The sequence below is a fragment of the Panthera uncia genome (assembly GCF_023721935.1).
Source record: "Panthera uncia isolate 11264 chromosome D3 unlocalized genomic scaffold, Puncia_PCG_1.0 HiC_scaffold_8, whole genome shotgun sequence".
Taxonomy (NCBI): Eukaryota; Metazoa; Chordata; class Mammalia; order Carnivora; family Felidae; genus Panthera; species Panthera uncia.
The window spans coordinates 27,567,669-27,587,482 of NW_026057586.1; the positions used below are offsets into that span (position 1 = coordinate 27,567,669).

A 19,814-nucleotide genomic window follows, 5' to 3' on the forward strand; every position below is an offset into this window, starting at 1 on the left:
GTCACTTATATACAACACCCAGTGCTTATCCCAACAAGCACCCTCCTCAATGCCCATCACCTGTTTCCCCCCCCCCCCCCCCCCCCCCCCCCCCACCAGGGAAAGAGAAAATCTTAAGCAGACTCTAGACTCAGCCTGGAGCCTGACATGGGGCTTGATCCCTTGACCCTGGGATCATGACCTGAACCAAAATCAAAAATCGGACAATCGACTGAGCCACCCAGGAGCCCCGAAACACAAAAGTTAGCCAGTTTTAGCTATTTCCATGTAGTAAGCTGGGGCAATCATAGGACTCACCTAATTTTTTTCTCTTGTCTTATCAATGAATGTCCTGTGCTTCTTTGTTATTCAGTATCTGAAGACTATTGTTTCTTAATTTTTGTTTTTCTGTGTAAATCAAGGCAGTCAGTCTGATCACTCTTCTCCACCTGGGCCAAAAGCAGAAATCCACGTTTTGACCTTCAGAGTTTTAATTACTGTTTGGTTCAAAATATTTTCTAATTCATATTATTATTTGATGCATAGGTTATTTAGAGTGTTTTTCTTAAATTCCAAACATAGAACTTTTATTTTTTTTATCTAATTGCATTGTGATGAGAGAACATGCTGCATGGGGTTTCTGTGCTTTTGTAGTGGTTGAGATTTCCTTTACTGCCCACTCTCGGGACAATTTTTTTTTTTTTTTAAGGTAAGCTCCATGCCCAATCTCCAAGCTTGAACTCATGACTCTGAGATCAGGAGTCACATGCTCTACCAACTAAGCCAGACAGGAGCCCCTGGACAACTGTTGAAATGTTCTGGATACACCTAAAAAGAACATGTATCCCGTGGCAGGTAGGTATAGGATTCTTTCTATGTCCATTGGATCAAGTTTGTAAATTGTGTTGTTTAAATACTCTGTATCCTTGCTAATTTCTTTCTGTCTGTTCTTCAGCTCAGGTCATGATCTCACAGTTCATGAGTTTGAGCCCCACAGTTGGGCTCTGTGCTAACAGCTCAGAGCCTGGAGCCTGCTTCAGATTGTGTGTCTCCCTCTCTCTCTCTGTCCCTCTCCTGCTCACGCTCTGTCTTTCTCTCTCAAAAATAAATAAACATTAACAAAAAAATTAGGGGCACCTGGGTGGCTCAGTCGGTTAAGCATCCGACTTCGGCTCAGATCATGATCTCCCGGTTTGTGAGTTTAAGCCCCACATTGGGCTCTGTGCTGACAGCTCAGAGCCTGCTTCGGATGCTGTGCCTCCCTCTCTCTCTGTCCCTCCCCCACTCGTGCTCTCTCTCTCTCTCTCTCAAAAGTAAACATTAACAAACTAAAATAAAAATAATATAATTACTGTTTTTATAAAATTATGCTGGTCCTAAGTTTCTTTGATTCTTACAGTGTATATTTTTGCTCTCCTTTTACTTTGAACATTAATTTCACAAGCTACTTTTACCAATTAGCTACCGCAGCTAACAATCAGCCCAAAACTCAAAATAAGCTTCAAATAACAATCATTTATTATTTCTCATGATATATAGGTTGACTTTGTGGGCTTCTGGCCCAGGCCAGGTTGGTTGATCTCTGCTGCCTGCTGGTGGCTTGACGGGGGCTGGACAGTCTAAGAAGGCCTCATTCATATGGCTGGCAGTTGGCAGCCTGCTTGTCTTGGGTAGAGGCAAGGCTCGGCTGGAATCACTTGTTTCTGCTCCATGTAGCTTCTCATCTGCCAACAATTCAAGTTGCTTTACGTAGTGGTTTCAGAATTCCAGAGCCATAAGAGAGGGCAAGCTCCAACACACAGCTTTTAATCCTCTGCTTCTGTCACATTCGCTATTGTCTCATTGTCTAAAACAAATCACAAGGCCAAGCCAAGAGGTAGAGATACAGACTTCATCTCTGGACGGGAGAAGTAGCAAAGTCACCATACAACGGGTGAGTGCCCAGGGACAGAAGAATTACTGTGGTCATTTCCACAATCAATTCAAGCTGCCTTACCAAAAACACTGGAATTAAGTCAAAAGAAAAATGACAAACTTGGGAAAAATATTTACAGTGCAAATCACAAAAGATTAATTTAGCTAATATACAAGGGGCTCTTATAAACTGTTAAGATAAAGACAAAATCACTATACCTACATGGCTAAATGATATGGACAGTTTTCAAAAAAGGAAATACAAACGTCTTTTGTATATTATATTTCCATATATTTGTGGGAAAGGAGTGGGAAATTTTTAAGGTCATTTAGGTAACCTTTAAAAAAACTGATTGCAGGTGGCTGGGTGGCTCAATTGGTTAAGCGTCTGACTTCAGTTCAGGTCATGATCTCACGGCTTGTGAGTCTGAGCCCTGCATCGGGCTCTGTGCTGACAGCTCAGACCAGGGAGCTTGTTTCAGATTTTATGTCTCCCTTTCTCTCTAACCCTCCCCCACTCATGCTGTGTCTCTGTCTCTCACAAATTAATAAACATTAAAAAAAGAACTGATTGCAAAAACAAAACCCCTCATTGTTTCATTTTCCTCTTTTTTAAAAATTAAACTGGTTGCTGGGGTGCCTGGGTGGCTCAGTTGGTTGAGTGGTTGACTTCAGCTCAGGTCATGATCTCTCAGTTTGTGGGTTTAAGCCCCGCATCGGGCTCTGTGCTGACAGCTCAGAGCCTGGAGCCTGCTTTGGATTCTGTGACTCCCTCCCTCTCTGCCGCTCCCCTACTTGCGCTCTCCTTTTTTCTCTCAAAAAATGAATAAATATTAAAAGAAAAAAAAAGCCATGACAGAGGATCATACTTTAAAAATAAATAAATAAAATAAATTTAATTAAACTTGTTGCTTCTTAATCACATGGTACAAAATTTTTCAAAGTACAAAAAGGAACACAATGAAAACTTTCTCCTTCTTTTTCCCTATACCACGTTTGTAACGGCCTTTGATTTTACTTACAAAAGATTTTGCCATGTAGGAATTTTTTAATCCAAATTTTCAAATAATTCTATCATTTCATTTATGGCTCCTGGATTTGGGTCCTCTGTTATTGACTCTATGATTATTTAAAAGTCAAAACATTAAAGCGTTTCCCTGATTTCTCTTACTGTTTTTTTTTTTTTTAACATTTAAATCTTTGATCCTTGGGATTATCCTGACATAAGGCATGAAATAAGGATATAGCACCATGGGTTGAATTATCTGTCTCTCTACTACTGATTTAAAAGGTCATCTCTTTCAACTAAATTCCTGCATATATTAACATCTGGAGGTAGGCAGGTGATTGATCAGAAGGAAGGCAGCAAAACCCTAGAGGGAGGGCTGGGGAGAAGCGTAAGTTGAGTTACAGAACTCTGCACTTAGTTGGCCTCACAAGTGACTGCATGACAACTGTCATAATGTTCACCAAAGAGACCCACCGAGGGACACTTAACTGTCAGCAACATAGAAAACCCACAACAGTCTGTAATATGAAAACTGTGTATTTGGGCACAGAAATGCAATACACAACCAGAAACCACTGTTCCATCAACAGTGACATTATTATACAGGTGTTAAATTGTTAAGGTATAGGAGAGGAAACAATTCTTTCAAGTCCTATTCAATTTACTTTGTTAGGGACGATGAAGCTGACTGGACTCTGGTCACAGTTCCATCATATCTACTTTCTTTGTAAGCTCAGCTTCAATGGTATCCTAAAGGAAGAAAGAACCACCATAAATTCTATAAATAAGGATATAAAACAGGTCCTCTAACTTCTAGTGTTATTTAAAATAAGGGAAGCAAAAAAGAAAAACATTAAAACAGAAATTTTTAAAAATACAATTATAAATATTAAATATGTGTTTAGACATTCCTTGCTTTTACCTCGCCCCCCTCATTCCCACACCCTAAAAGTTTTCAGACCCCTGATTCTAGTTAACATCTCAAGGGGGAAAAACCCTTTAGAGAGATGAATCAGTGTATCAGTGTAAAGACACATGAACACATTTTTCTGACCTCTGCTGCTTGACCAATGCATTTCCTCAACATCTCTCACGTCACCTCTTTTCTTCTCTCGTTGACACTTTCTCATTACTTCTCACCTGGTCTACATACACCAACCGTTTCTGCAGTTTTCTTTCTCCTTCTTCTAATCCACCCTATATACTGATTCCAGAATAATCTTCCTAAAAACTGGCCTAATCAAAAAGCATAGCTCTGATCACATTTCATTTCTCTTTAGCTTAGAAAGTTAAGAAACACACAGCAATGTTCAGTGGTCCCAAACAGCCTCCAAGTTCAACTCCCTTTATATTTAAGGTCCTTTATATCATAAACCAATTGACCTTCTTTAGTCCTATTGTCCACTGCATACCCCTAAACAGCTGGGCCGCATCACTTGTCAAAGCTTGGAAAAGTCCTCCGTTTTCCAGCTCATACACCTTTGTTAATTCATTTGCTTAGAATATTCTGTCTTGGGACACCTGGGTGGCTTAACTGGTTAAGCATCTGAGTCTTGATTTAAACTCGGGTCACAAACTCATGGTTTGTGAGACTGAGCCCCGGGTCGCTGTTAGCACAGAGCCTGCTTGGGATTCTCTCTCTCCCTCTTTCTGCCCCTCCCCTGCTTGCTCTGTCTGTCTCTCTCAAAATAAACAAATAAACTTAAAAAAAAAAAAAAAAGAATATTGTGTCTTGCAACCCCCCTTTTCCAATTAGGAAAATCTATGCGAAAATGTAAAAGACATAAAAGGTCACTATATATTTTTTATGCAAAGAAACACATACACATATCCAAAAGAGTATTAAAAAACGCATGGTAATGACGCACAACAGCTTTGAGACCGTGGTTTACCTTGGAATAGGAAGGAAAGAAGGGTGGAAGGAGCTGTAGCCATATCAGTGTTTTTTCCTTTATTTTTAAAAAATAGGAAGGAAAAAAACTGGAACTACTTACTAGTTCCCGCTTTGCTTCTTCAATTTTCACCTGAGCAAGCGACGGATTCTTTTAAAGAAAAATAAAACAAGGAAAGATTATGTTGCTTCAACTAGGGCTCAAGGAGAAAAAGTGCAACAATCTTTTTCAAAAGGCAAAACACCTTACAGAGTGTATCCAGTGCACACACAACACTGAAACTCAGCGGAGACTTGAAAGCCTTAAACATGAACCCAGTATTTTCATGATCAGTTAGTACCCCTGGGGAAAGTTGGCGACGACTTTTTTTAATTCATAAAAATAATTACCGGCATTAAATCTAAATAGGACTCCAATTTTTTCTTCAAAGGTATTGTCTGTCGTTTTAGTTCTGCCAATTTCTGGGGGGTGGAAAAAAATCCAAAAGTCACAGAGTGATAGAGATACTCATAATGCAACTAAATATTGCTCATTTCTGAAATAAAACATAATAAAGCGTTAACATTAAGATATTTTAAATAATATATCAAATTGTATCAATGTGTTAAATGAGGTTCAAAGATACAGGAATAACAAACTCACTTCCAATGGAAACAATCCTTATTAGATGCTTAAAATAGAAAAGTTATACTCCCATTTATTAAGAATTGGATCTAAATGGGGCACCTGCTGGCTCTGTTGGTAAAGCATGCAACTATTGATCTCAGGGTTTAAGTTTGAAACCTACAGTGGGTGTAGAGATGACTTAAAATCTTTAAAGGGGCACCTGGGTGGCTTAGTTGGTTAAGCGCCTGACTCTTGATTTTGGCTCAGATTATGATCTCACGGTTCCTGAGTTCAAGGCCCATGTCAGGCTCTGTGCTGACAGCATGGAGCCTGCTTGGGATTCTTTCTCTCTTTCTTTTTCTGCCTCTCCCCTGCTTTCTTGCTCTCTCTCTCAAAATAAGTATTTTAAAAATTAAAAAGAAATGAAAAAGAAATAAAATCTTAAAAAAAAAAGACTAGGATCTAAATATGCTGTCTAGGAAGACAGAACAATGTGATCAAGAGGAATCAGAATGTAAGGGAACAATTAGAATCTCAAATACATACTTATGAATTGTCAACTTTAGATTCCCAAATCAAAGTATAAAAAAATCTTAAGAATAAATAAGTAATAATAAAATAAAACAAAGCCCCCTCTTTCTTCCTCTTCCTATCAAAATACATGAAACACTTACACAACCTAAAAACCTAGAATTGCATCCTATATGAGTTTTGGGGCCTGCATTTTTACTGTACATGGAAAGAGAAGAAGAGGACCTACATGGTTAGCACATAATCCCTCAATAAATGTATTTTATAAATAAATCAATAATATATAACGGACTCTAGCAAAGAGTTTCTGGCATATAGTAGTAAATAAAGGAAACCAAACAAATGTGAGGATAGATACAGCTAACCACGTAATAAAGGTATAAATACTAGTGAACATAAAGTACAGAGGTAAAGAAAAACAGGTCAATAGTGAATAAAGCTCTCTAAAAAGAAGCAAATGAAAAGGCAGATTGTGTGCTAAGATTCTAAAGACAGCTAAATTGGGTTAAAATAGGCTCACCTCTGAGAGCGCTACGAGGGACTGGTGAGACAGAGAAGCATCCATGCCTCTGGTGGAAAGTTGCTCCTATAATTACAAAAAAGGGAGTTTAGTGAAAAAAAGTATTTTCAAAGTGACCATCGTGACATATTTTCATCATATAACACAGTAAAGAGAAGCTACAAATCATAGATGAAAGACCACACGCATCTAAGCAGTTCTATGCTGCATGTGGGTCATTTCAAACAGTCACAGATTTGTGACAAGGTGGGTTCAGCGCTAAGAGTTGGGGCCCCCGGGCTTTGGGGCCTGGCTGCCTGTGTTTGAATCTGGATCCACTGCTAAGCAGCTACGTGACCTTGGGTAAGTGACCTATCTTCTCTGTAGTTCCCTTATCTGTAAAAAAGTAAGCATATGTCTAGTTGTGAGGATGAAGGTCGACAAGAAGTCTGAAAAGAACTAAATATATTCAGTCCTTTGTACAAACCTCTGCAGCTCTGATTCCAAATCTGAACTCCTCCGACTTTGCTTTTAGGAAATCCATGTTCTGAAGACGATGGTCAACTTTGGCCCTTTCCGTAGACAGATGCAACTCTGCCTTCTTTAGATCCCTTTAAAAAGTAGAGTTGAACCCATGGGGGAGGGGAAGGAAAAAAAAAAAAAGAGGTTAGAGTGGGAGAGAGCCAAAGCATAAGAGACTCTTAAAAACTGAGAACAAACTGAGGGTTGATGGGGGGTGGGAGGGAGGGGAGAGTGGGTGATGGGTATTGAGGAGGGCACCTTTTGGGATGAGCACTGCGTGTTGTATGGAAACCAATTTGACAATAAACTTCATATATTGAAAAAAAAAAAGTAGAGTTGAAAACATTTTCTTCTCCTCAGTGGAATTATTATTAAAAAAATACTCTGGATTAGCCAAAAGTAGACAACATACTTGCTACTTTCTACTACAGATTTTATATCCCGGACTAGCTACGGTGTATTCTCCCAGGTCATTCTCCACTCCATGTTGCCACCTGGGATTTTTCTCATGGAATACTAAGTAATTTTAAGATTAATCTATGCCAATTATTCTTGGAGAAAGTGAACCTGCTATTTAAAAAAGTGATTTAATATATCCTAAAGCAATTTGAATTATGGAAGTCTCAAAGCCTTCTTTCCTAAATGTGACATGATACAGTGCCTTGCATATACATACTTAATATTTGTTAAATAAATTTACACACCACCAAATTACTTGTGCATATCCACACTCCTGATCTATAGCATCTAATCTCTGGGGCAACCAAATATAATGTGACTTTAGGTTGCACCATGGCTTATAAGTTAAAAAGAAAAATTCACATACATTTTCAAAATTATAAAACCCAGGCTATTTAATTATTTTTAATTTTTTTCTTTCATGTTTATTTATTTATTTATTTATTTATTTATTTTTTTAATTTATTTTTGGGACAGAGAGAGACAGAGCATGAACGGGGGAGGGTCAGAGAGAGAGGGAGACACAGAATCGGAAACAGGCTCCAGGCTCCGAGCCATCAGCCCAGAGCCCGACGCGGGGCTCGAACTCACGGACCGCGAGATCGTGACCTGGCTGAAGTCGGACGCTTAACCGACTGCGCCACCCAGGCGCCCCACATGTTTATTTATTTTTGAGAGAGAGACAGACAGACAGAGTGTGAGAGGGGGAGGGGCAGAGAGAGAGAGGGAAACACAGACTCTGAAGCAGGCTCCAGGCTCCAAGTTGTCAGCACAGAGCCCAATGTGGGGCTCGAACTCACAAACCGTGAGATTGTGACCTGAGCTGAAGATGGACACTTAAATGACTGAGCCACCCAGGCGCCCCAAACCCCAGGCTATTTATAAAAGAGAAAAAATGGTAAGAAAAAGTATGAAGTAAAAGGTGAAAGTCTGTACCCAATCCCTACTTCCACCCAAGTCATTTTTTACTTAGAAAACCACGTATGGACTCCAGTTTCTAATGTGTTGTTTTAAATCCCGTCTACTGTCAAAACTAAATCTGACACTGTCCTGTTACTGCCTGTATAACAAACATCATCACTACTTTCAACTCACTTACTCTCGTAGACATTTTTCCAACACTAAAGTTGCAGTTAGATTTTTTTCAAGTTTTGCCAATTCAAGCTTGATTTCTTCATTTTTGGATTTGGTACGGAAAAGATCAGACGTCAAATCATTCACTGCGGGGATAAAACTAAAAAAAGGATCTGGTCACGTAAATGGACATTAAGGACAATAATGATAATTATTCCTCATTTCTAACAATGATTTTGTCTTAATGTGGATTCTTCTGTAATCATGCTCTATGCATTTTTTTAATAATTAAAAAAAATTTTAACGTTTATTCATTTTTGAGAGTGCGTACACGCGACTGGGGGAGGGGCGCAGAGAGACAGAGAGAGAGAGAGAGAGAGAGAGAGAGAGAGAGAGAGAATCCAAAGCCTGCTCGACGCTGTCAGCACAAAGCCTGACATGGGGCTCAAGCTCATGAACTATGAGATCATGACCTGAGCTGAAGTCAGACACTCAACTGACTGAGCCATCCAGGCGCTCCTCTCTGTATTTTTTTATATGCTGTTCCCATTTCCTGGAAAGCTCTTCTTCAGGTAAATTTCAATTCGTCTTTTAAAATTCAAATAAGATTCACTCCGGTTCTGGAACTCACTACCCCTTTCTCTGTACTACTTATCAACAGGTTGTACATTCTTTACTGTTAAAGGTGTCACTCTATGCTATAGTTTTACATACCCATCTCCCCTATTTGACTGTGAGCAGAGACTGTCCTTGCTGCCAATTATTATCCTATTCATCTCTGCTTCCTCAGAGCAGAGCTATATGCCTAGCGTATAACCGGTATTTGGTGTCTGCTGAATTGACTGAATTCAAGTTTAGGTTTCTTATGTTCTTATACCTGAAACACTACTTCATGAGAATATATATAAATTCCAAGTTTTATATGGGCAATTAAGTAGAATAGCTATACAGTTCTCGGATTGTAAGTTATAGTGGTAGTCCTAGCTGAGATACGGCCACCAACGGTAATCACATGGACTCTGGGGTCAGGCTGGGTTTGAATCCCAAATCTGCCATTTACCAGCTTGGAGAAGTTATTTAATACACCTCTCCTGAGCTTTAGTTTCCTCTTAGGGTTGCTAGAAAGAATAATGCCATTACATAAGTGGAATACCTGTCACAAAGAATAAAGGTCCGTAATCTACTCTACCCAGTAGGGCAGGGACATGACCAAAATTCACTATGCTTAATAAGATAATTTAGATTTTTTTTTAACGTTTATTTATTTTTGAGACAGAGAGAAACAGAGCATGAACGGGGGAGGGTCAGAGAGAGGGAGACACAGAATCTGAAACAGGCTCCAGGCTCTGAGCCGTCAGCACAGAGCCCGACGTGGGGCTCGAACTCACGGACCATGAGATCATGACCTGAGCCGAAGTCGGCCGCTTAACCGACTGAGCCACCCAGGCGCCCCTGAATAAGATAATTTAGGCTACTGCTTTTCTTATTGTTTACGGGGAATAATGTAAGTGTTACCTAATTTCTTTCCAAACAAATGTGAGAAGCAACCTTCACAAACCTAATCCTGAAAGAAGAAAACACTAAAATTTAAACAATGCCAGGTTTATCTGAATTAAATACATACATTTACTAGCAATGATAAGAAGGAATTAAGTAAATTCAGTGTTTTGGGATTTATTGTTAATTTCCTATATAGAATTACCCAGTGAAACAAAAAGTCCTTAGTTGAGACCTTACAGTACCTATGATTACAGAAATGAAAACTGTCACAAGAATTACCTAGCTAGTGAGGAATCCTTTGTTTCAAGGGCCACTGCACTGTCAACCAAAGCATTCAGGTACCTAGAACCAGCGCCAGACAGATTGGCAGGGGAAAAATTCACACTTTCCATGAGAAGGTCTTGAAGGTGCTTGGCTGAAAAGATATAAGAGTTCTATGGTGACTAAGATGTTTGTTTTACTTTAATTTTTAACAGCTTTAATGACAACTTATCATATACCATATAACCCACTCACCTAAAGTATACAACTCAATAGCTTTTAGTATATTCACAGAGTTGTATACCCATCAATACAATCAATTTTAGAACATTTTCATCACCCCAAAAAGAAACCCCACCATTTCTTAGTCATCCTATTCCAATTCCCCAACCCATGAAGCCCTAGCAACCACTAATCTACATTCTGTCTTTTCTCATTTCGTATTTGGGTATATACCTAGGAGTGGAACTGGTGGGTCATATGGTAACTATGTTTTAACCATTTGAGGAATTGCCAGACTGTTTTCCAAAGGGACTGTATGATTTTACATTCCCACCAGAAGTGTATGAGGATTTCAATTTCTCCGTATCTTTACCAACAAGTTTTTTTTTGTTTGTTTGTTTTACCAACAGTTGTTATTATTTGTCTTTTTTTTTTTGCATAGTGGTCATTCACAGAACTTAATAAATGGTTACTCAAGACCCGAATATTTTTATTTTTGATTATAGCCCTCCTTATAGGTGTGAAAAGGAATTGTGGTTTTCATTTGCATTTCCCTGATGGCTAATAATGCTGGCTTAATGGTCATTTTTATATTTTCTTGGGAGAGATGTATATTCACATCCCTTTCCCATTTTTAATTGGGTAATATGTCTTTTTATTATTGAGTTGTAAGAGTTCTTTATATGTTGTAGATACAGGTCCCTTATCAGATATGATTTATAAATGTTTTCTCCCATTCTGTAGGTTGTTTTCTTCACTTATTTGATGGTGTCCTTTGAGAACAAAAGTTTTAATTTTGATGATGTACAATTTATCTACTCTTTCTTTTGTTGTTTGTGTTTAGGGACTCATAGCTACAAAACCATTGCCAAATTCAAGGTCATAAAGATATACACCAATGCTGTCTTCAGAGTTTTAGGTTTAGCTCTTACATTTAGGTTTTTCATTTATTTTGAGTTAATTCTTACATATGGTATGAGGCAGGATCCAACCTCATTCTTGTACATGTGGATATCCAGTTAGCCCAGCACTGGTCATTGAAAAGGCTTTTTTCCTCCACTGAATTGTCTTGTTACCCTTGTCAAAAAATCAAGAGACCAGGGGTGCCTGTCTGGCTTACTTGATGGAGCATGTGACTCTTGATCTTGGGGTTGTGAGTCTGAGACCCATGTTGGGTGTAGAAATTACTTAAAAATAAAATATTTAAAAAAAAAAATCAATAGACCAGGAGTTAAGGCTTCCAGCCTACCAGTGCAAAGAGCTCTGCATACCTGCTGTCCAGTCAAAGTGGTGAAAATTGTAAACAAACAAACAAACAAACAAAGACACCCAACCATGTAAAAACACAAACACAAAAACAAAACCAGAACTAAAACACAATGATTTAAAGCCTCTGGAAATGGTCCTAAGAACAAACAGCAAATGAAGAAACATCTATTCAAGAAAATCTATGACAATTCAGTAAGGAAGGTGAGTTTGTGATATGTAAACCAAAACCACTCTCTCCTCTCTCCCAGTTCAGGGAGGCAGAGACTCCACTCCAGACTGTTGTAGTCAAGAACACAGGGATCCCTCTGCCCCCAGCTCCCAGCCAGAGGGCTTTGTTTCCGGGAGGAATAGGACTTCAGTGTTTCTCATCCTGCCACCAGCTCTCTGTTGCTGAGACTAAGTCCTAGACGAATGTGGATGAGAGGTGTGGGCTCCCCCACCCAGCCACTGTTCTTAGTATCAAGCTCTACCGTGGGTGAGCATCTACCATGCTGAGAATACCAGGGCCCTGAGGGCCCTTGCACCAGCTCATGAGGTGGTGACTTCAGACCAGGAAAGTCAAGTCAAGAGGACCTAAGTCTGCTGCACTCCCCCGTCCACCCAGCACTCAGCATCTACACTAGGGCGTCACTTGGAGAAAAGCTTGCTATTGTCTCTACCCTCACCTCCAGATCACTGGCTCAGAGATTTTTGTGCAGAGGAAGAAGCAAGCCATAGAAGAGATAATGCCCAGTATCTTCCCAAAGGAACTGATTTCATTTGCAACAGAGCCTGGAGAAGTCCAAGCCTAAGGAGACTCTCGAAAACAATGGAAGTTATAGTAAAAAGCAATTGGGAGAAGAGTCAAACTGCGGGCTAGTTAGTTTACATGGGAGAACCAGAAAATAAGACATCTAGGAGGGGCCATCCTTGGGTCACAACAAATATCAAACACTGCCCTGTAAAACTACTCCTTTAAGGGTGCCAGAATTTGATTGAATTAGCTTGTAGAACAATTTATGTCCCACAGCATTGCTGAAAACAATAATCAGCTGTCAATTACCAGAATTTTACACCTGGATGTGGTCTATGAAAGAGAGTAAGACAGTCCCCAAAACCACTGACATCCCAGAGTGACTGTGGGAATACTTAAGTCTGTGCCTCCCTGAGGAGCAACATCAGAGGCTTAACACCATCAGGGGTAAATAGACTTCATTAAAAGCAGTCAGTCACTAAGTAAATAAGAAAACAACAATGAAAACAAGCTCTGGGGCGCTGGGGGTGTTGGGAGACTAGTACTCAGAGTTGCTACATTACCTAAAATGTCCAGTTTCCAACAAAAAATATACAGGCATGCAAAACGACAAAGCATGACCCATAGTAAAATGTAAGCAAAAGAAACTGCCTGTCAGAATGACCAGATATTGGATTTGTCAGAAAAAGACTTCAAAACAGCCATAATAAATATGTTCACAGTACTAAAGGAAACCACGATTAAAGAAGTAACAAAAGGTATAAGGACAATGTTGTATCAGATAGAGACTATCAAAAAGAGATAGAAATTATAAATGGAAATTCTAGAGTTGAAGAGTACAATAACTAAAATGAAAAGTTCACTAGAGAAAACAAACAATAGATTTGAAGTAGCAGAATAAATAATAAGTGAACTTGAAGATAAAGTGATAAGAGATTATGGAAGCTGAAGAACAGAGAGGAAAAGAGTGGGCACACTTGGGTGGCTCAGTTGGTTGAGTGTCTAACTCCTGATTTCAGCTCAGGTCATGATCCCAGGGTTGTGGGATCGAGCCCCACATCGGGCTCCTTGCTGAGCTATGGAGCTCTCTCTCTCTCTCTCTCTCTCTCTCCCCTTCTATCCTGCTTGTGTGCTCTCTCTCTCTAAAATAAAAATTTTTTTTTAAAGTGAAAAATAAAAGAGCCTCAGAAAAATAAGGAACAACATTAGGCACATCAACATATGTACAATGGTCATACAGAAGAGAAAAAGCAGAAAAAATAGTCAAAGAAATAATGCCTGAAAAGTTCCCATATTTATTGAAAAACAATAATTTACACATTCAAGGAATAACTCAACAAATCCAAGTAGGATAAATGCAGAGAGCTCCACAAACATACATATCAAAGTAAAAATGTTGAAGTAAAAGATAAGGAGACAATCTTGAGACAATCTTGTTCTCACAGCAAAAGAAAAAGGACGTGTTATTTACAAGGAAACCCCAATAAGATTAACAGTTGACTTCTTGGCAGAAACAGTGGAGGCCAGAAAGCAATGGGACAACATAGTGGAAAGTGTTCTAAAAGAAAATCTGTCAACAGAGAATCCTACATCTAGCAAAACTATCTTTCAAAAATGAATGCAAATAAAGACTCCCAGATAGACAAAAACTGAGAGAATTGGTTGCCAGCAGTCTTGACTTATAAGAAATACTAAAGGAAGTTCTTCAGGCTAAAAGCAAGTGACCCCAAACAATAATTCAAATGCACACGAAAACAACAATGAACACCAGGAAAGGTGGCCAGGGAATTATAAAGAGTATAAATGCATATTTTTTTCTCCTGATTTAAAAAGCAATTGTATAACATAATATGCATACAAAGTACTGCTGGGTCATAGAAATGGAATATATATTCTAAAAGCAGTACACCAAAACAAAAAGTCAATTTTGCTGTATGTTAACTTTTAAAAGAAAGCAGGAAAAAAGCCCACACATAGAATTATAATATAAATTGCACTACACTCAAAACATGGAATGTAACACATGCCACACATGTAAGTTAGTTAAATACAGGGCAATTGCAAGTCTCAATTCTTTCCTCTTTTGTATATTCTGACCCATAGAAAGACTTTTATCAATTGTTTTTTTTTGTTTGTTTGTTTGTTTGTTTTTAAATTTTTTTTTTCAACGTTTTTATTTATTTTTGGGACAGAGAGAGACAGAGCATGAACGGGGGAGGGGCAGAGAGAGAGGGAGACACAGAATCGGAAACAGGCTCCAGGCTCCGAGCCATCAGCCCAGAGCCTGACGCGGGGCTCGAACTCACGGACCGCGAGATCGTGACCTGGCTGAAGTCGGACGCCCAACCGACTGCGCCACCCAGGCGCCCCTCAATTGTTTTTTAATGTGTGGTTAGTATTATAAAAACAACAGGTTTCCCAAATACACTCTTTCAAGCTACACAGGCGTAGCATACATACTAATAGTGTGACTTGTGCAAGTCTCATAGTTCATGGCTGCCACCTCAGATGTCCCAATGGCTCACTGTAACTAAATCATGGAGACGGGGAAACAGATCAAAAAGATATGTAAGTGAAAAACCACAGGCATCTTGTATGTCAGGCTACGTTTAGATTCATGTTTTAGGGGTTACTGTTGTGCTATCAGAGTACCAATTGAATTTATATTATAATGAAATTTATTGCTTATTAAGTTGCTGTAACAGAATGGGAGGCAAATCTGGGTAAAATAACGAAGCAAAACTAACAAGCAGTCTACCTTAAATTAAAGCTTGTATACTTTAACGTTATATATAAAATGTAGTCATCTCGAGTTATTACCTCATTCAAAACTCTTACTAATCTCACCTTCTGATTCATATTCGCTTGCTTTCTGTTTCAAGTCCTCTATTACCAGGCAGACATCCCTGTCCCGGACTCTGTTGCGTTCTGAAAGGTGATGTAAAATCTCCGTGGTCCGAGGATTCACCTCATATTGCGGAATGGGGTGATCTCCAAATATTTTTTTCAACCACGCAGCAACCTAACCATTAAAAGAAAAGCAAAGATTATAAACCTTGTTTATTGTAAAAGCATGAAGCAAATATTCGAAAGAAGTGATCAGAAGCAAAGAAAATGTGTTGTAGAAATGTTCTATTTATTTTACATTATAATTTGTCTTTACGGAGATAGATACTAGACGTCAGGAGACAAAAGTGAGCAAGCACAAATAAAAAAATTACCATAAAACAATCCATATTTTCCTAAAGCTACAAAGCTGTATACGCTAATAATGTGCATCACTCGGATAATTTTAAAGCTCAATATGAAGGTGTTCAAGCTTTCTTATACGTGAAAAGTCTGAAAAAAAAAAAAAAAAAAGAGTTGCCCCCAACAACACACCAAAAGCCCCGCTGTTCTGGGAGGCACCTAGAGTTGGGATGCAGGCCGAGGAATCAGGTCAGGTGTGAAAATCCTACTAGGAAGCAGCGGTGAACGGGGAAGCTTGGCTGTAAGGTGGGTCTGGATTTGGAAGTCCCACTCCAGTCGGCTGAGAGGGATCTCCTACCAGGGGACTCTTCAACCGCTGTCCAAGCCCGAATCCCAGCAAGGAGAGGCCCGGGGAAGGAAGGGAAACGCCCTTTCTGGGGGGTGGGGGGGTGTAAGCGGAGTCGGGCTCCCAGATCGCCAAGGCGGACTAAAGACCGATCCGCGGAGCAAGGGGAGGACAAAAGTAAAAATGGTGCGCCCAGGAGATGCGCGGGCGAGGAGTGTGTCGCCAAAGACGCCGTTTCCAAGAGGCCGCAAAGCCCGGCTCCCGCCCCATCACCTGCGCCTCTTTCTCTTCCTGTGCTTCCATAGCCGCCGTTCCCTCAACTTCTCGAGAAGCTCCTCACGAGAGAAGTGCCGAGCTCGCTCGGAAGGCCCCGCCCATACAGCGTTGGTCCCGCCCCTTCTGGGCCAAGGGTTTTTGGGAGTTGTGGTTTCTTACTAGGACTCTGGGCCTCTGAGTCCTTGGGCCAGGCTGGTGGAAGACTCCAGCACCGGAGCCTCTCTTCACTTGCTGCTTCTACGCTCTCTCCGCTCTCCGTGGTATCATTTCCTGGGTGAGAAGTACACCTGTCTAGAACCAGCCTGTTTTTTCTTTCTTATATTTTTATTTCTGACTTGAATCATTTGTCTTTAAAAAACAAACAAACCTGCAACTTGTTTTTCCGATAACTGATATTTGTTTCTTCCACATGGAGTGCATTAAGTTAAATGTTTTATTTTTACCTGAGCAATATGAGCCGCAGCAATCTTAATCTTATCCCTTAGTTTTCACTCCCAAAGAGCTATCTGTGCTGGAGGCTATTTTAAAACAGTTGCCAGCTGGGGCGCCTGTGTGGCTCAGTCGGTTGAGCTTCAGACTCTTGATTTCAGCTCAGGTCATAATCCCAGGGTGGTGGGATGAGGCCCCACCTTGGGCTCTGCACTGAGTATGGAGCCTGCTTGGGATTCTCTGTCTCCCCCAACCCCCTCTCTTCCCCTCTCTCTGTCCCTCCCCCACTCATGCAATCTCGTCCTCTTTCAAAATAACATTTGTTTTTTAAAAAGGAACATAATTTGCTTTAAAAAATAAAACAGTCAGGGCGCCTGGGTGACTCAGTCGGTTAAGCGTCCGACTTCGGCTCAAGTCATGATCTCACAGTCCGTGTGTTAAAGCCCTGCTCAGAGCCTGGAGCCTGCTTTGGATTTTCCTCTCTCTCTGCCCCTCCCCTGCTTATGCTCTGTCTCTCTCTGTGTCTCAAAAATAAATAAAAACATTTAAAAAAAATAAAAAATAAAACAGTTGACAGGAGCCAACTTCTGACATTGTTGCTGCTGCTCAGCCATTCTTCCATTCATTTCTTGCCTTCCCTAAAATTCTCCATCCAGTAGTTAACATGAAGAGAGGTTCTCTATATTTACACAGCAATATATAGTTTTCTATGTGTTTTATTTCAGTTTAATTCTTTTTTTTTAATTTTCTTTTTTAATGTTCATTTAATTTCAAGAGAGAGCGTGAGCAGGGGAGGGGCAGAGAAAAAGGTAGACACAGATTCTGAAGCAGGCTCCAGGCTCTGAGCTGTCAGCAAAGAGTCTAATGCAGGGCTCAAAACCATGAACCATGAGATCATGACCTGAGCCAAAGTTAGACACTTAGCCAACTGAGCCACTCAGGCATACCTTTAGTTTCATTTTTATAAGTAGCTGGTAAAAATAGATGAACAAATTTTACCTATTTTCATGTTAAAACACACACACACACACACACACACACACACGGATTAAATGAATTGACCAAGATTAGGTAGTAGAAGCTAGAATCTGACCATAATGTTCTGGTTCCGATTGAGTGTTTATCTTTGAAGGCTAGTTAGACCACACTGTTGCCTGCAACCTCCTGTAATATACTGTTACACCAGGAAAGGTAGACCGTGTACTCGACTGCCTGATATATGTGGTTTAAGACCAAATTGTGGAGTAGTCTTACCACTAAATATCTTTCTTCTAAGTCATGTGCATATTTAAAATGACGAAACCTTTCTTTTCAAAGGAATTTTATTAACTAGTGAATACTATATTGTATGGCTTGTTTATTCTTTTTGTTTTACTCAAATATATCTCTGCTCAGTAACCAAATATCTGGTAAGATGGTACAGCCCCTGAATGGGAAAAAGTTATCTTTATGCCCTTTGTCCACTTTCATCACTACAAATTTCACAAAATAACCCTCCAACTTTGTTGTTTTTACAAACCATTTTTTTTTTCTGTTAGCCTACTATTACCCATGAGGAGAAGGATGCTCACCTTGAAAATAGAGTAGAATTTTAGGGAAAGGGATTGCTGACCGTACATTTACAAGCCATCTTTTAGGAAATGACCCTTTCAACCCAGATATTCATATGCCCTACCCAAATTAAGGTTTTAGGTGTAAACCAGGATTTGGCGAATGAAGCTGAAAGATGCTTCTCAGAACACTTACAAGTGAAGGCAATATTAATAGTTTTACTATCACAAAATACCCCATATCTTACCCCCCCAATTCTGTACATATCACAAAAAAATCTCAATAAAAATTCTGTATGTGTATGTGTGGGGATAGTTCTGCCCCAATCTTTTTTTTTTTTTTATGTTTGTTTTGAAAAAGAGAGAAATAGAGAAAGTCCAAATAAGCTAGAGCAGAGTGAGAGGAAAGACTCCCAAACAGGCTCCTCACTGTCAGCACAGAGCTGGATTCCATTAACCATGAGATCATGACCTGAGCCAAAGTCAGACACTCAACGGACTGAGTCACTTAAGTGACAGGGCACCCCAGGAGCCCCAGTTCTGTCCCATATTTATATATATATTATAAATTATGTATATAATATATAATATAGTAATATATGTTATATATATATATCTATATGTATCTAGTGTTTTATAAATAATTATAAATAATTAGTGTTTATTTTTGAGAGAGAGACAGAGCACCAGCTGGGGAGGGGCAGAAAGGGAGACACAAATTTGAAGCAGGCTCCAGGCTCCCAGATGTCAGCATGGAGCTGACACCGGGCTAGAACCCACGAACTATGAGATCATGACCTGAGATCATCACTTGAGCCAAAGTCAGATGCTTAACCCACTGAGCCCCTCAGGCACCCCTGCCCCAATCTTAATGTGTAGATATAGAAAAGGTTTTTTCTTCATTTCCATTGTATTCCAAATTTAAAAGCATAGTCCCTGCTGTCATGAAACTAGTTGCTGGTAGAGGAAACCTTGCCTTCTGGTCCAGTCTGTGGTGGGACTTCTGATTCTGGTCCACTCTCAGTAGAATTGGCAACCACTCTTCTTGAATTGTGTTTGTTACCATTAAAAAAATTGTTCTAATATACAGTATTCATTTAGGTAGAATCTAAAAGAACTGCGATTTTCCAATTTGAGCGCGTACTGGATCACCTAGAATGGTGTGGGTGCCTGTCAAAAATTAAGATTCCTCCAAATTTTCGATTTTAAGAGGGTCTGGGGGTGGGGCCAGCGATCTTCGCATTCACCAGTTCGGCAAGCCCAGGGTGATAATTGTTTACTGTTGCTACAGCACCAAGGCTTTAATAGCTGTAGTCTCGGACATCCCCCCCTCCCCCCCGCCCCACCATTCAACCTCCTGTCACCTTCAAACCAGCCGCGCCAGGTACAGGGTGACGCCTACACCGTCTCCCTATCGGAACCGGGCCTGAGCGCCGCATCATAGCAGGTTCCGCTACCCACATGGTCGCCAGGGGCAACCATAAGGTCGACTCAGTAGGCCAAAATAAATGTATAACGAATGCCTGGGCCGAAGCTGGCCAAGGTCTAATCACT

General features: G+C 40.0%; 1 protein-coding gene across 6 annotated transcripts; it reads right to left on the reverse strand.

Annotated features, from left to right (window-relative positions):
• Nucleotides 1–189: 189 nt before the first annotated feature.
• HAUS1 (HAUS augmin like complex subunit 1) lies at nucleotides 190–19,738 on the reverse strand. 6 transcript variants are annotated; one of them, XM_049620155.1, is made up of 10 exons: nucleotides 19,625–19,738; nucleotides 15,318–15,492; nucleotides 10,265–10,400; nucleotides 8,511–8,645; nucleotides 6,918–7,041; nucleotides 6,452–6,517; nucleotides 5,184–5,255; nucleotides 4,897–4,944; nucleotides 3,568–3,652; nucleotides 190–428 (listed from the first exon to the last, which is right to left on the reverse strand). In XM_049620155.1, exons 1-9 carry the CDS (start codon nucleotides 19,721–19,723, stop codon nucleotides 3,602–3,604), a joined length of 906 nt encoding a protein of 301 aa, XP_049476112.1. In that variant the 5' UTR covers nucleotides 19,724–19,738; the 3' UTR covers nucleotides 190–428; nucleotides 3,568–3,601. The 6 variants fall into 6 exon arrangements, with proteins under 6 accessions (XP_049476112.1, XP_049476111.1, XP_049476110.1 ...); XM_049620154.1 differs by lacking the exon at nucleotides 190–428 and adding an exon at nucleotides 1,475–1,703; XM_049620153.1 differs by lacking the exon at nucleotides 190–428 and adding an exon at nucleotides 1,475–1,825.
• Nucleotides 19,739–19,814: the final 76 nt, after the last annotated feature.

Excerpts from the sequence above, each read along its gene's own strand:
- HAUS1 (XM_049620155.1), bottom strand. The coding sequence starts at position 19,723 with ATGTGGGTAGCGGAACCTGCTATGATGCGGCGCTCAGGCCCGGTTCCG. Across the intron at positions 4,945-5,183 it reads CCTATTTAGATTTAATGCCG|AATCCGTCGCTTGCTCAGGT; the intron begins GTAATTATTTTT and ends TTTCTTTAAAAG. Across the intron at positions 3,653-4,896 it reads AAGAAGCAAAGCGGGAACTA|GATACCATTGAAGCTGAGCT; the intron begins GTAAGTAGTTCC and ends TTCTTCCTTTAG.